The 13,597-nt window shown below is 42.1% G+C and overlaps 1 protein-coding gene across 11 annotated transcripts in view; it reads right to left on the bottom strand.

Annotated features, from left to right (window-relative positions):
* Positions 1-13,066, bottom strand: part of ULK4 (unc-51 like kinase 4) — a 421,715-nt gene extending 408,649 nt beyond the window's left edge. For 10 of the 11 annotated variants that reach the window (XR_012901902.1, XM_025189022.2, XM_006131810.4 and 7 more), the window contains exons 1-5: positions 12,725-13,066; positions 10,396-10,597; positions 9,369-9,468; positions 6,858-6,997; positions 4,254-4,416 (exon numbers count right to left, since the gene is read on the bottom strand). Coding sequence is in view for 10 of the 11 variants with exons in the window: in XM_025189022.2 (XP_025044807.2) it covers positions 4,254-4,416; positions 6,858-6,997; positions 9,369-9,468; positions 10,396-10,533 (541 nt within the window). In the remaining variant the exon portion in view is untranslated. Of the gene's footprint in view, positions 1-4,253; positions 4,417-6,857; positions 6,998-9,368; positions 9,469-10,395; positions 10,598-11,611; positions 12,118-12,724 lie in introns of those variants that run through there. The other variant, XM_025189024.2, reaches the window with a different exon arrangement.
* Positions 13,067-13,597: the final 531 nt, after the last annotated feature.

Raw genomic sequence — 13,597 nt, 5'->3', positions numbered from 1 at the left:
CTGGGTACCCAATACTGACCCTCAATTTGACTCCTTGCTCTGAACCTTGGGTTAATTCTGAATTCACCCTCAGCTTGACTCTTGAGCCTGATAATGGTTTTGAGCCCTAGCTTTAGTTCCAAGATCCCAAGCTTCCGCAGCAGTCCTGCCTACCTTTGCCAAGGATCCTGATAGTTTGACTTGTTTGAATGGACAGCAGAGATTGTTTCATACAGATGTTACACAGTAAGAATCAGCAAGATATAGACATACCCTGAATATAAGGACCTAGAGAAAGGTCCAAGTCGAAGCTGATGCCCAGATTGGGAGATGGAGTCATGGGCAGATTGGTGGTCCTATCCACAATGACCGAGAAAAGGAAGCAAAGGAGGATGAATTGGGGGGAAATATTACTCTATTTAGCCATGATGCACTTGAACTAATGGCTAGACATCCATGAGAAGATGTCAGAGATACAGGCCACGCTTTTAGTTTAGATAGATGGAGACAAGAACAAAAACAAGAGGCCGATCTGAGAGTCCTCAGCATGGATATTGGTAACAATGTGGCTACGTCTACACTGGCCCCTTCTTCGGAAGGGGCATGCCAATTTTGAAAGTGGGAATAGGGAAATCCGCGGGGGATTTAAATATCCCCCACGCGATTTAAATAAACATGGCCGCCGCTTTTTTTCCCGGCTTTGGGAAAAGCCGGAAAAAAGCGTCTAGACTGGCCCGATCCTCCGGAATAAAGCCCTATTCCGGAGGATCTCTTATTCCTACTCTGAAGTAGGAATAAGAGATCCTCCGGAATAGGGCTTTATTCCGGAGGATCGGGCCAGTCTAGACGCTTTTTTCCGGCTTTTCCCAAAGCCGGGAAAAAAGCGGCGGCCATGTTTATTTAAATCCCACGGGGGATATTTAAATATCCCCCGCGGATTTCCCTATTCCCACTTTCAAAATTAGCATGCCCCTTCCGAAGAAGGGGCCAGTGTAGACGTAGCCTGTATGTTTACCAGAGATCAAGTCTAGAGGGAGAAGAGGAAAGGGACAAGGCATGAGCCATAAGGAGCCTGAATAGAAAACAGGTATGGGAAGAAGGCTAATCCCCTAAAAGTAGGGATGTTAAATATTGATTAACTGACTAGTCGAATAATATCATGAATTCTTATCTGTTAGTCGATTATTCTATAGTCCCTGGAGGCAGGGCCAGCAACCAGTGTACTTGGGCCCCACTTTGGAGGAGCCCCCTGCAACTCTGTATCAGTGGCAGAACCATGGGGTGCCAGGCGGCAGCTGGTATGTGAAGGGAGCCCCTCTCACAGACTGGTTGCCTGTTGCCCTGTGCTGCTGCTTCTGATAAAGAGGCAACAGCATGGGGCAGCAGCAACCCCTGTCTGGGAGGAGGGCGTGTCTGAGCTCCTGGACCCAGTGCAAGCTGGAACTGAGCCAGGCTGCCTGCCCCTCTGCCTCCTAATACACTTTAAATGCAGAGCCGCAGCAGTCTGTTGCAAGCCAGGACTGACTTGCTGGTAGGGGAGGGAAGGGAAATGCATGTAGCATTAACCTATAAGCTTTACTTATCTGTTAATTGGTTAATCAACTACACTATTACATCCCTACTCTGAAGAAGTATTGAGCGAGGCTGAGTGAGAACCAGAAGAGAAGTGTCATGGAAGCCAAGGGACGTCAACATTTCAAAAAGAGAGCATGGGTGATGGAGTCAAAGATAGCTGACAGGTCAATGAGGGTAGAGTACTGATTCTGAGCTTCAGCTAAGAAGAGGTCACTGGAGACTTTGGCAAGAACAGTTTCAGTGGATTGTAAGGAATAGAAGGGCCTAGCATGGAACTGAAGCAGAGGACTTCCAAACAGCATGCTTAATGAGCTAAGAAAAGGGGAAAAGGAGAAAGGACAGCAGAGTCAAAGATGGTTTTTTATTTTAAGATGGGAAAGACTACAACAAGGTTGTATTGTGAAGGGGAAATTTAGAGTCGGGAGAGAGTGATGAAGGGAGGGTAAGAGTGAGAAGAAGGCAGACCAGAAGACAGGATAGGGTCGCTGGGCCAAGAGGAGAGGTTAGAAAACAGACAAGAACCTCCTGAATCTGTAACAAGGAAGAAGGAGAGAGTTGCGGTAGGGATTGTGTCAGCCGACGGTCAGGGCAGAAGAAAAAGGTCATGGTGTATTTTGTCATTTTTCTTTTATAAAAAGTCAGCAAGAGCCTGTGGAAGGAGAGAAGTGAAGGCAGGAGGAGGGGATAATTAGGTATAGGACATCCAATATCAGATGCTTCAAAGGAAGGGGGGAAAATCTCAAAGGCGAACCACCATAATAACTATTATATAGACAATATTCATTAAGCGGACCATCATCCACACTAGCTTTAAATAACTATTTAAAAGCTCTGTGTATTCAAAAAGGGTTTCCTGTAGCTTTCACAGACTGTACAAGGAAAGAGTAAGGAGGAGAATGAAATGACTTTTCTGTTAGAACTATTTTTTTCTTAATACTATTCATGTTTTGTAAGATACACAACAACCCCTTTTGAGTAAAAGCCACAGAGCTGAAGATTCACAAATGTTTACCATGATTTAAAACAGAGGACTATTTTATGAAATTTAGTTAGAGAAATCCAGGAATGAAGATATATATGCCATGCAACTGAAGCAAGATAAAACCCAACCAACAGAAAAAAATAATGTAGAATTATTCATAGTATTGTTCATATGGTTTCTGTTCCCATACCCTTGCACAGGCAAAACTACTGTTGAAGCCAATAAATAGGATATTGGTTACAAACGTAAGCCAAGTTCCATGTATTTTTATTTACTTGATAAATACTGGCAATAACAAAATATACAAATCCGATTATAAGCCAAATGGTTTATCAGAATAATCGTCTTTATTTTCCTACAATCCCCTTTTCTTTAAGTGGCTGGAGTGCTACTAAAATACTAAAGCAGACAAAGTCAGAGGTAAAGCTGACTTGTACATACTTTTGTGTTTGTCAGAGAATGACTGTAGTGCTACCGAGCCGCATTTTTGATCAATACATACTACGCATACTTTTTATAATACTCCTGAATACAAATAATAAATAAATAATATTTCATATCCAAAAGGTAACTTGTAGATACAACATATTTGTCTGCCAATTACCCTCAACCTAGGAAGAATAAAAACAAGAGTTTATTATCCATCTGTCTTATACCTTAGTTAATAAGGGTGGCAACAGAGGTCCTTATACAATTACACCAAGTCAACAAAACTGTCATCCTCCTTTCAAGGGAGCATATTAGTTTCTTTTATCCTTAGGTTTTGGTTTGTAAGCCAAGTAAGATGTAAATCATACATACAGATCACACTCACTCTGATAAAGATATATCACAGAGGTTGTTGGGTTCATGTTTCTTCCTGAATAAAATAGGTTCATTATCATTCTTATTTCTTGCAATATGGATTTCCATTAAGAAAGTTTTGTTTCTTGCTTGTGTAAGTTTTGCTCTTATTGTTAATAGGTCACTTGATCCTGGTAAGCATAGTGCTTCTGACACAACATCATTTCGGAGAGAAAGATTTCCGAAATAGTCCAAGCCCAGCATATATAGAATTTTTAATATTAAGTACAGAACTTTGAATTCATTTTCATACTTGTTGGCATCTGAATATCTGGCCTAATAATGCATTTGTAGTATGAGCCAGCATTCTTGAATGAAAAGGCTGTTTTATTTTGCAACAGAAACTTTTCTTAATGACCAGAGTTCATTCCTAAGTACAAGGCACTGCGATAGAGAAGCATATTTGTTAAAAAAAATAATAATAATAACGTGAATCACAGTAGCCAGGTTTGCATCCAGAGGGAGAATGGAAAGTTTCCTGGCCAGCAACAGAAGGGAAAATATACTTCAAACCACTGATAATAAATGGTTATCCAATACAGTAGTAGCATATAGTCCATACTGAAGGCGATTCCCAATAACTTTATATGCTGAACAAAAAGCTGATGACATATAACCCTACCATATTCCATGGAAGAAAACTATCCAAAATTAACTTTCAGGCTCTCTGAAATGCAAACGTAGTACACATACTTTAAATTAATTCTATCTCCTATGATGCCATTAATCATAGGTGTTGCTACTGTATTTTAAAAGTTGCTGGCAGAGAATACTCGACACCTACTTCTCAACACAATTTAAAATCAAAACATTTCATTAGGCCTCATTGGGTTTAGGTACTTTGATTGGATAAAACATATACTGTATGGTATACCTCTGAGTTGACTTTGCAGGTTTCTTCGTGAAGTGCTTTCACTGCTATCTCCTCCTCCTTCCTCTGATCCAATTAAAGCAAAAAATTCTTCCAAATTTTCACCTTCTGCTTTAGCCAGGCAAAAATTATTAAACTTCAGTGTGCCAGGACCTTCCAGAAGTATCTACAGAGGTAAACATAAATGGGAACACAAGGTGATTTATTTTAAATCTGAGGACTGTTTCAAGAAGTTGAATTTTCCAATCCAACCAATTTTAGAGTGCAATTTTGATCAGGTCTCATAACATTAAAAAAATATTTATATGGCCTTCAACACAGTAATAGCTGAATGCCTCTCGCAAGTGGGGCGCGGGGGGGGGGGGGGGGGAGAAGACAATGACCTTTCCCCCCCCTTTGCCATCAAAAGGTGACTTTGTTTTAAACAAATATCAACACAGGGTTTTTTTTTCCTTGTTTTAAATGAGGCTGTGATGATGATGATCTTGTGACACAGAGACACTATCACATCAACCAGGACCAATGCTATGGAAGACTAACGGCCACTTTGAACTAGACTGTGCATTCAAAGGGCTAATAACCACCTAAATTACTCTGCAACAAAGATTAATCTACCTTAATAGTAAATTAGTAGCTTTAAAGGAAATACAGTCCACTTATGTCTCCGCATCCTGCCATCAGATACACAAATGCGCCACACTGTATTTCTTAAAAGTCAGCTACTGAGTTGGCACATGCATCCACAGTAGCTGATTTTAGGGATGTTAAAATGCATGTATTTGTGTAAACTTGTAACTGTTGAATTTTTTAGTGGTTACATATTTACTCACATGGAGGCAAATGGGAGATGGTTGCACAGAACTGGCTTTTAAGCCAGCTCCCCACAAGCACCCACTCCAGTTCTCCCCTCTGCTGCCTCTGTACCAGAGGCAGCAGCATGGGGGGCATGTGGCTCTGTGGGAGCCAGTGCTCGTGGGGAGACAGCTTTTAAGCCCGCTTCCTGCAAGTACCAACTCCCACCTGCCCACACCACTCCCCACACTGCTGTCTCAGCAGTATGGGGAGCAGCAGGCCGCTTCACAGGAGATGGCACATGCAGGGAGCCAGCAGTGTGGGACATGAGGGACAGGTGGGAGCCTGTGCTCACGCTTGTCCACCTGCCTCCCCACTGCTGCCTCTGACACAAAGCCAGTGGCCGTGGGCAAGCGGGAGACAGCTCTGCAAGTGTATTGGCTCTAACCAGCCCTCCCAACCCCACTGAGTCTGATACAGAGGCAGTGCGGGGGGAGGGGGGGGAGAACTGCATGAAACTGAGAGGGTTAACAGATGAGGCCAGGCTAATTAGTTAACTATGTACTCGGGTACACATTAACATCCCTAGTTGATTTTACAAGAAACTAGGCAATGTAGACAATGTGACCACACAGTAATGAGTCCAGTCAAGAACAGAGTCAACACACTAAGCAAAAAACAAATATGTTTATTGTGCCCATACTCTGATTGACTATGTACAGTTTAGGGAAAACATTTTCATTTTACTAGACTAAATAAAAAACTAGGCAAGAATGTGCAATTCTGTTTTAGGAAACAAACAATTACAGTAAATTTCTCATTCATTTATGCAACATTTGGTAACAACTTCCCATAGAGTTCTCAAAGCAGTTTTCTTCTCCAGTTGCTATTTACATGATAATTAAACATCCATGGAAAGCCCAGGCCCTCTGCAGACAAGGGCTGCTCTGGTGGAGCCATGCTGGAGCAATCCTCACTTGGATCCTATTTAACCTAACATTTAAACGCCAGAATTCCACATCCCTAATTTAGACTAAGTAATTGTTTTTAATATTGACTTTTAAGTTTTAAAATATTTTGTGCTATGATTACAAAGAAAGTAAGTAGTATGTGACTTCTTAATACAGCTGAGGTATTGCAGAATTAATCACAGCCGGAAGAACAAAATGACTCCTAAAGGAATAATGAAAATTCTTTAACAACTCATCTTTTTATGCTGCTGCATGGAAGAGGATACCATACTCTCAAACCCCCATCCCAAGCTGCATGGAATCAGAATGGTATAGCAAAGGTAGAAAAACTAATTACACTTAGATATTCAGGGCACAGATTTGTCTCTTACTATGCTCATGCACAAAACTCATCACCTGGCCTCCAACCTTAAGTAGGGCCTATGAATATTAGTAGAATACAGGTTGAACATTTCTAGTCCAGCACTCTCTGGTCCAACAATATCCATGGCCCAGCATGATTTTAGTTAGCTAGATGTCCACTTAGGTGTGTGGCCAAGCTTCCTGCAGTCCTATAAAGTTTGTTTACAGCCACCAGTCCTAGCTCTCAGCATTCTGTGCTGTTATTCAGCTCTAATTTACCCCTAAAAGTGTTCAAAGAGTACAGTAAGGAGTGGAAGTGTCAGTAATGTTCCTAGACAATATTGACCTCCTATGGTTCACCAAATTCTCTGGTTCAGCAATGGTCAGGTCCCAAAGGTGCCAGACTAGAGAGGCTGAACCTGTACAAATAATAATTTCTGAAATTTGAATGAGTATCTTATGTCATAGATTTCATAACATCATAACAAATGCTACTCATTACCTTTCCAGGTGTGAGTTCACAGAAGATAATTCCAAGGTCATGAATGTGATGTAATCCAGTCACCAAATCAATACCAAATTCTCTCACCACATCTTCAGGTAAATGTTCATCTTGCGCAATAACCATTTCTAGTGAACCACCTGAAATTTATTTACACAGAATCACTTATGACAGTTGTGTATCCAGAAAAAGCCAGACCAATAGCCTATTATAATATTACATAGCCTCCTCAGCACTAAATGACTACCTCAGCCAGTTGTTTTTGACCTCTGGAAAAACTGAGGCATGGAAATATCACTCATATATACTCACTCTATATCAACTAGATCCAGACATAGAAACATGGAAAACATTTGAAAATAAGACTCAAGTCATATAAATTTGTCCATATGGATCGCTAAAATCTATAACAAGAGTTCATCATTAACATGAGTATTGACTACCTCTCTCAAAGAGTTCCTATTTTATGAAGGAGGCAGATAGTAGAAATGTGAATAAATTCATCAAAGAATAGATTACATATTTCAGTACTCAAATAAAATTCAAACCCCATATACCATTGTTCAGATTCATCTTTACAGCATGATTTATATCAGATATTTCACCTTTATGCAATAATCTTCAATTTACATAAAAATGACAGAGCAAACTAATCAACTTATAATTTTCATGAACAAATGCATTTCTTTAATTATGCAACACCACAAAATTATAATTATGGTAATGGCCACAAAAGGAAGCTAACATTGTAATTTAAAAAAAAAAAAAAAATCAGGATAATGTCACAAGAAAGCTCTTCTTCTGAAAATAAGAGGGTCTTTAACTATTTCATATTCAACCTATGGCCACATTTTATTATTAATTCTTTATTGATATAAAAATTCTGTTCTATAAATCTCCTTTAATACTTCACAAGTACAATTCCTGTAAATGCCTCCAAAGGATACACTAGCTTTATATATAATTTTAATGTAACTTTCTAAAGAACAATTACCTTCAAAACATTTTAAAATCAATACATGAAAAAAGTTACTAACTCCAATGTGTTTTTTCAAGATGTGATGCAGACATGTAGTCAATTTAAGCATGCACACATCTAAATGGAATACAAATCTGTATCTATAATCAGTGGTTCCCCAACACAGTGCCCATGGGGGATGCAGCGTTTGGGTGGCCCTGACCCCGGGTTTACAGCACAGGGGCGTTGCAGGCCACAGGTGCGCAGCACACAGGTGGTGGCGGCCCAGACCCCAGGCGTACGATGCATGGACTGTTCTGGCCCCAGCGCACGGTGTATGGGCAGCCCCACCCCTGGGCACGCTGCACAGGAGCGGCGCCGGCCCCGGGAGTGCAGCACATTGGTGGCCCAGCTCCCGGGTGCCCGGTGCGTGAGTAGCTCCACCCCTAGGCACCCGGCAGCCCCAAAAGGTTGGGGACCACTGATCTATATGAAGAAAAATTAATGTTAATGCATCTACACCATTGGAACATCTCTTGTGGTATGGTGCCAGAAGAATGAAGCTTAATACCTGAGCACTTTCTTGAAGTGCCAATGTACTGTGGTCTATATGCAGAGAAAGGAGATCTCTTGTAACGAATTTGAAAATATATCAAAGAAATGAAACAAGTGGGTTGAGTAATAAATATTCTGTTCTTTTACCTCCCCCACTCCACAATTCCACTCCACTCTCTCCACAAGTGAATGTTAATACCATGAAAGAAGTTGGATTACAAGCACTGAAAATGAAATAATCTATCCACAGAATATATGCAATACAGATAACAATAGTGCAACTCTCCCACATTTCCCTTACCAGTAGGTACCAGCCCTAACCAGAAAATAAGACACTACTTAACATCAGAGGGTAGTTTACCTATTTTAGGAGATCAGCAACAAAGGTGTTGATTAGCATTACATGCAACAGCGGTCAATAGGATTATATCATGTGTGATATTTGCAGAATTATTGCAAATCAAGTGCATTGCAATAGACAAATTTTGCTGGTTTTATTACACTATTTATGATTTTGAATACGGGTTCTTTTGAAAAAAGGGTCCGTCCCCCCCGAAAGAACCCCATCTAGACTGCAGGTTCTTTTTCAAAAAACCCTTTTTCGAAAAAGCGGTCACGCGATTATGCAAATGAAGCACAAGACTTGCAAATCTGTGCTTCATTTGAATTTTCGATCTGCTTCATTCGCATTCCTCTTTCGAGAGAGGAATGCAGTCTAGACAAGCCCAAGGAGTGTTTGGGTTCTCTTCCCAGGAAGCCTAAGAGTTCAGCCAGTAGCTGGGGAGGACTGTTTACCCAGCTCAGGCTGACCAGGGTGCACTTACCCAATGTCCTAGCAGAGGGACAGAAGCCCAAATCCAATGAGGACAGGGCCTGTGCTGCAGTACCTAAACTACCTATGAGACTGTCAACTTTGCAGGGGTCTGGGGCCCAGGAGTGGGACTGACCTCTCCACAGACATTGAATTCCCATTCATTACGTAAGATAGCATCTCTTACCCGTGCATAATTCCACTACAAGCCAAAGATGATTGCTTGTTTCATACCATTCATGAAATGTTACTATATTCTTGTGTCTAATTTCATGGGTAAGTCGAACCTATAACAAAATATTAATATATTTTATTTGGAGAGCAGCATTCATACATTAGAGATTGAGGGAGGGGAATGCAATACAAAGTAATTCTAGATTTTTCTCCCTTCCGTGTTAGCTTTTCAAATGCCACCAAATATTTAAGAAGTCACATTCCCATTCAAATAAGAGTGAAAAATGTAGACGAAAGCTGCCTTATAAATATAAATAAGTCATATAAATTAGAGCTTCAAACCTATTTATAATTTTTTGGTAAAGAAACACTATCAAACATTTACAAACCAAAATTAATTTACATGAAATATATGTACTACCCAAACACCTTATTTTTTGCAAACAAAAAAAGATTATTTGCCGAAAGTTACAGGGTACTTGTATTTTCCCAAATAATAGTACAATAAAGTAAAACTAGTCACTACATTTATGACAGCGCTTATGATCAGCACAAAGTTAACTCCTATGAGCAAATGTGTTCACATCTGCGATAATAAAGGACTGAAATAAAGGAAAGAGATTTAGAAGGAATCCATGACTTCATACCTACAAAGAAAACTCATTTAAGGTAAGGGAGTTTGGAATCTAAGAACTTAAAACATCTATAAGACACACACACACACACAAGGTAGGTGAGATAATATTTTTTATTGGATCAACTTGTTGGAGGAATGTATAGTCTTTCAAGCTCTGCAGACCTGAAGAAGAGCTTTAACTAGAAAGCTTGCATCTTTCACCAACAAACTTTGATCCAATAATGGATATTATCTCATCTGCTTTGTCTCTCTCACATCCTGGGATCAACAACGTTATAGTTATTTGCATTGTTGTTGTAAAGTGTGAAAAAAAACTTTATGGAAAGTAATACAGACTAAAAGTAAATGTTCCGGTAGCACAAATATGTTTTCTTACAAAAAAATTGTCCTACATTATTCTTACCCAGTTGGTTATCTCAGCTCTTTTGCATTTATCAGTGCAAAGAATGGCAACAAAATTAATGGTGCCTTTTCTTCTTCCTTTATAAACAATTGTCTTGCTTCCTCTTCCAATCTCTTCATATAGAATAAAGTTCTCCATGTTTAAGAAGCTTTAGATCCAGCAAATTAAGAAATAGGTTGTTTTCATCACTAACAAACACCACCTTAAAAAAAAGTAATACATATTTATGTTTAAGAAATTCAAAATAATTACTTTTAGTTCTTAAGATACAGCATTCAATACAAGAAGATGCCATTCATATGATTAGCAATTATGACTGACCATACATAGTTTAGACTTTGTTGTGAGAGTTCTTGTTGATAATCAACATTTTAGACAAACGCTAAACAAAAAAGTCACAATATTAAACTCCAAACTGCAAATTCTAAACAAAATAATCTCCACATGGGTGTCAGTCACAATGAAACCTCACTGTCTAAGTACTCCATAACATTACCAGCAGTAGTTTTGGTACTGCTACAGGTTCATCCACTCTGGCACTAGTCCTAATGGATACAACGGACCCCAGCAGCTTCCAGTGGTTTTTGCCTTATCTGTTAAAGCTGCTAACAACCATTTCTTGAAATTCCCTCGTGTACACAAGGATAATGGGAAATTATTTGCTAACTGCGTTGTTTTGTGTGTGGAGAACCAAGGCAATTCCACATGCACTAAATTCTAATTTTCCCATCAATTGTATCATTTTCTCATTTAAAACCTAGATCATACAGAATTGTCACTTCCAAATAAATATTTATGATTTATTATTAATCCTCAATGTAGCAATCGTCAAGAACAAGATTTAAAAAATACAGCAATACTATTGGTGAGAAGTTCCTAGCCCAGATAACTCTTAAAGCCTTTGTACAGTATTGGGCCAGCTAAAAATCTTCAACAGCATCTACAGGAAAAAAAGGGGAAAATCAGAATTCTTGCCTGTGAAATCAGTAATAGAGGTTTTAGTTCTGATGAATAGATATATCTTCTAGCTAATCTGAATCCAGAGAGTAGCAATAGCTGCATTTCAGCCCCTAACACAGATGGGGGGGGCATGGTCAGGGCCAGAAATTCCTGCTTCAATAGTGCCAATTCTGGGGCACAAGCATCATCCTTGAAACAAGGGGTCATATCAAGCAGCTAAACAAGCTATCCATATAGAATGAAAGGAATGTCTCACCAATGGCATTGGAGGATTTATGGTATGCTTTCAGCTGGGCATCAAAATTATCTGTGTTAAAGCAGCAAAGAAAACAGGGAGGAAAAAAAACCAAAGAAACAAAACCATAACAGATCTGACCGGAAGGTAGGATTAGGAAACTAGGCTACTTAATGTGGTGAGCTTGCCCTGAGAACGACTGAATTCACAGTTCTCCTGACTCTGCTCCTATGAGGAGCTTCACTGGCAAGAGCGAAAAAGCACTATGAATGGTAAGCCCGAAGGGCAGAATTTATACATGCAAGAGCAACACATGTAGGTTAGACGAGATCTGGCTGACAGCCTACTATGCCACATTAAGAGTAAATAGTCTTTACCAGCTAAAATCTCAAAGGGGTAACATAGGAGTCCTGTGACACATTAGGCTCGAAATCTGTTAGCGGTCTAATTTTTCCTAATGATCCCATGGAATCTTGCTCTTGGATCCCAGGTCACCAGCATGAGGCTGGGGAAACTCCCTTAGCTGGTAAGACAACAAGGAGTCCTGTGGCACCTTAAAGACTAACAGATTTTTATATTAGAGCCTGAGGTGCCACAGGACTCCTTGCTGCCTTACCAGTTCAGGGAGTTTCCCCAGCCTCATGCTGGGGACCTGAGATCCAGAAGCGAGATTCCACAGGGATCGTTAAAACCAAAACACTACTAAAAAGAAGTCTACAATCATGTAACTAACCACCAAGCTGTTCCCATTTCTCATCTCCCCACCCCCACCCTCATTTGCTTGGATGTGGCATCCCCAGGTCCCTCGTTAGCGCGTGCGCATTGCAAGCCTTTGGTGACGGGCTAATCAGCAAGGACCCCAACACCCCCCCCCCTCCCCTCCGGGGCCTTCGGGTGCCAGCATTATGACGTCGGCATTCAAACGCAACCGCCCGTCAGTTCCAAGTGGGGTTTGTTGTCCGAGGAGGCGGACGTTGCTCGACGCCCACAGCAGAGATGAGGGAGGCGTCCCCGAATCAGACCGGCCCCTGTTCCCTCCAGCGGCGCCCCCCACCCCGCTCTCTGCAGATGGGAACCCGAACCGCCACCGGGGTCTGGCGCGAGTGGGTCAGCACGTGCAAGGTGGGGGGTTACCTGGCGCCGGAGGGGGCGGGCAGATAACAAGATGCAGCTGCGCTGCCGCCATCAACCGAAATCCTGCAGCCCCGCCCCCAATGGCCGCTCCATTGCGAATGGCGGGGGGAGCCGGCCCGGGGGAGCGGGCAAGGGACTCCGGAAAGACGCGCGCTGCCCCCCAGGAGATGCAGCGCGGCCAGGCCCGGCCTAGAGGAAAGGACGAGTCCTGCCGTGGGAGACCCCGAGCCGCTCGCGGAGGACCCGGCACCCCCTCGAATGAAGTGGTTTGAGCCAACCCCAGCCCCGTATCTAAGATACAAGTCGGACGCCGGAAATGGAAAAGAGCAGCGATTGGTCACGCGCACGGGTACGTATAAGGAGGCGGAGCTGCCAGACGCGCTTGCTTGTCGGTAAGATCCCGGATGTGGCGTTGGATAACGGTCTTTCTAGCTCTACGTTCCCTTGAGCGCTCCTTGGTGATCTTCGTCTCATTCCGCCGCGCCCGTTAGGGGCGCCCGGCGGCTCGTATGCTGGGCCCGGCGCTAGCCCGGGTGCTGCGATCCCCTGCCTCAGACTGGCAACCCTGCCTGTAGTGGGAACCGTGGAGCGGTAACCCCGGGACCTTGTTCCGACAGCAGCTCTACTCGTGCCTCAGGGCGGGACAGAGCCAAACTGGGAGCCCGGGGAAGCTGGAGAGAGAGAAAAGAGCGTTTGGGCTTCTGGTCTCTTTGGCCTGACCCTGGGGCTTGTCTTCATTGTCCCGTTGTAGCTCATGTGACTGGACCCCCAAAGCGCCCTAAGACAAGTTGTGCTTGTGGTAGTCAAAATCTCGTTAGTAGAAATGAGTTTGTAGGTCCTGAGTGTGACCCCGGTATGACACTAAACCTGCCC

The sequence above is a fragment of the Pelodiscus sinensis genome, chromosome 2, assembly GCF_049634645.1.
Source record: "Pelodiscus sinensis isolate JC-2024 chromosome 2, ASM4963464v1, whole genome shotgun sequence".
Classification (NCBI taxonomy): domain Eukaryota; kingdom Metazoa; phylum Chordata; order Testudines; family Trionychidae; genus Pelodiscus; species Pelodiscus sinensis.
This window is presented reverse-complemented; position numbering and strand designations above follow the sequence as displayed.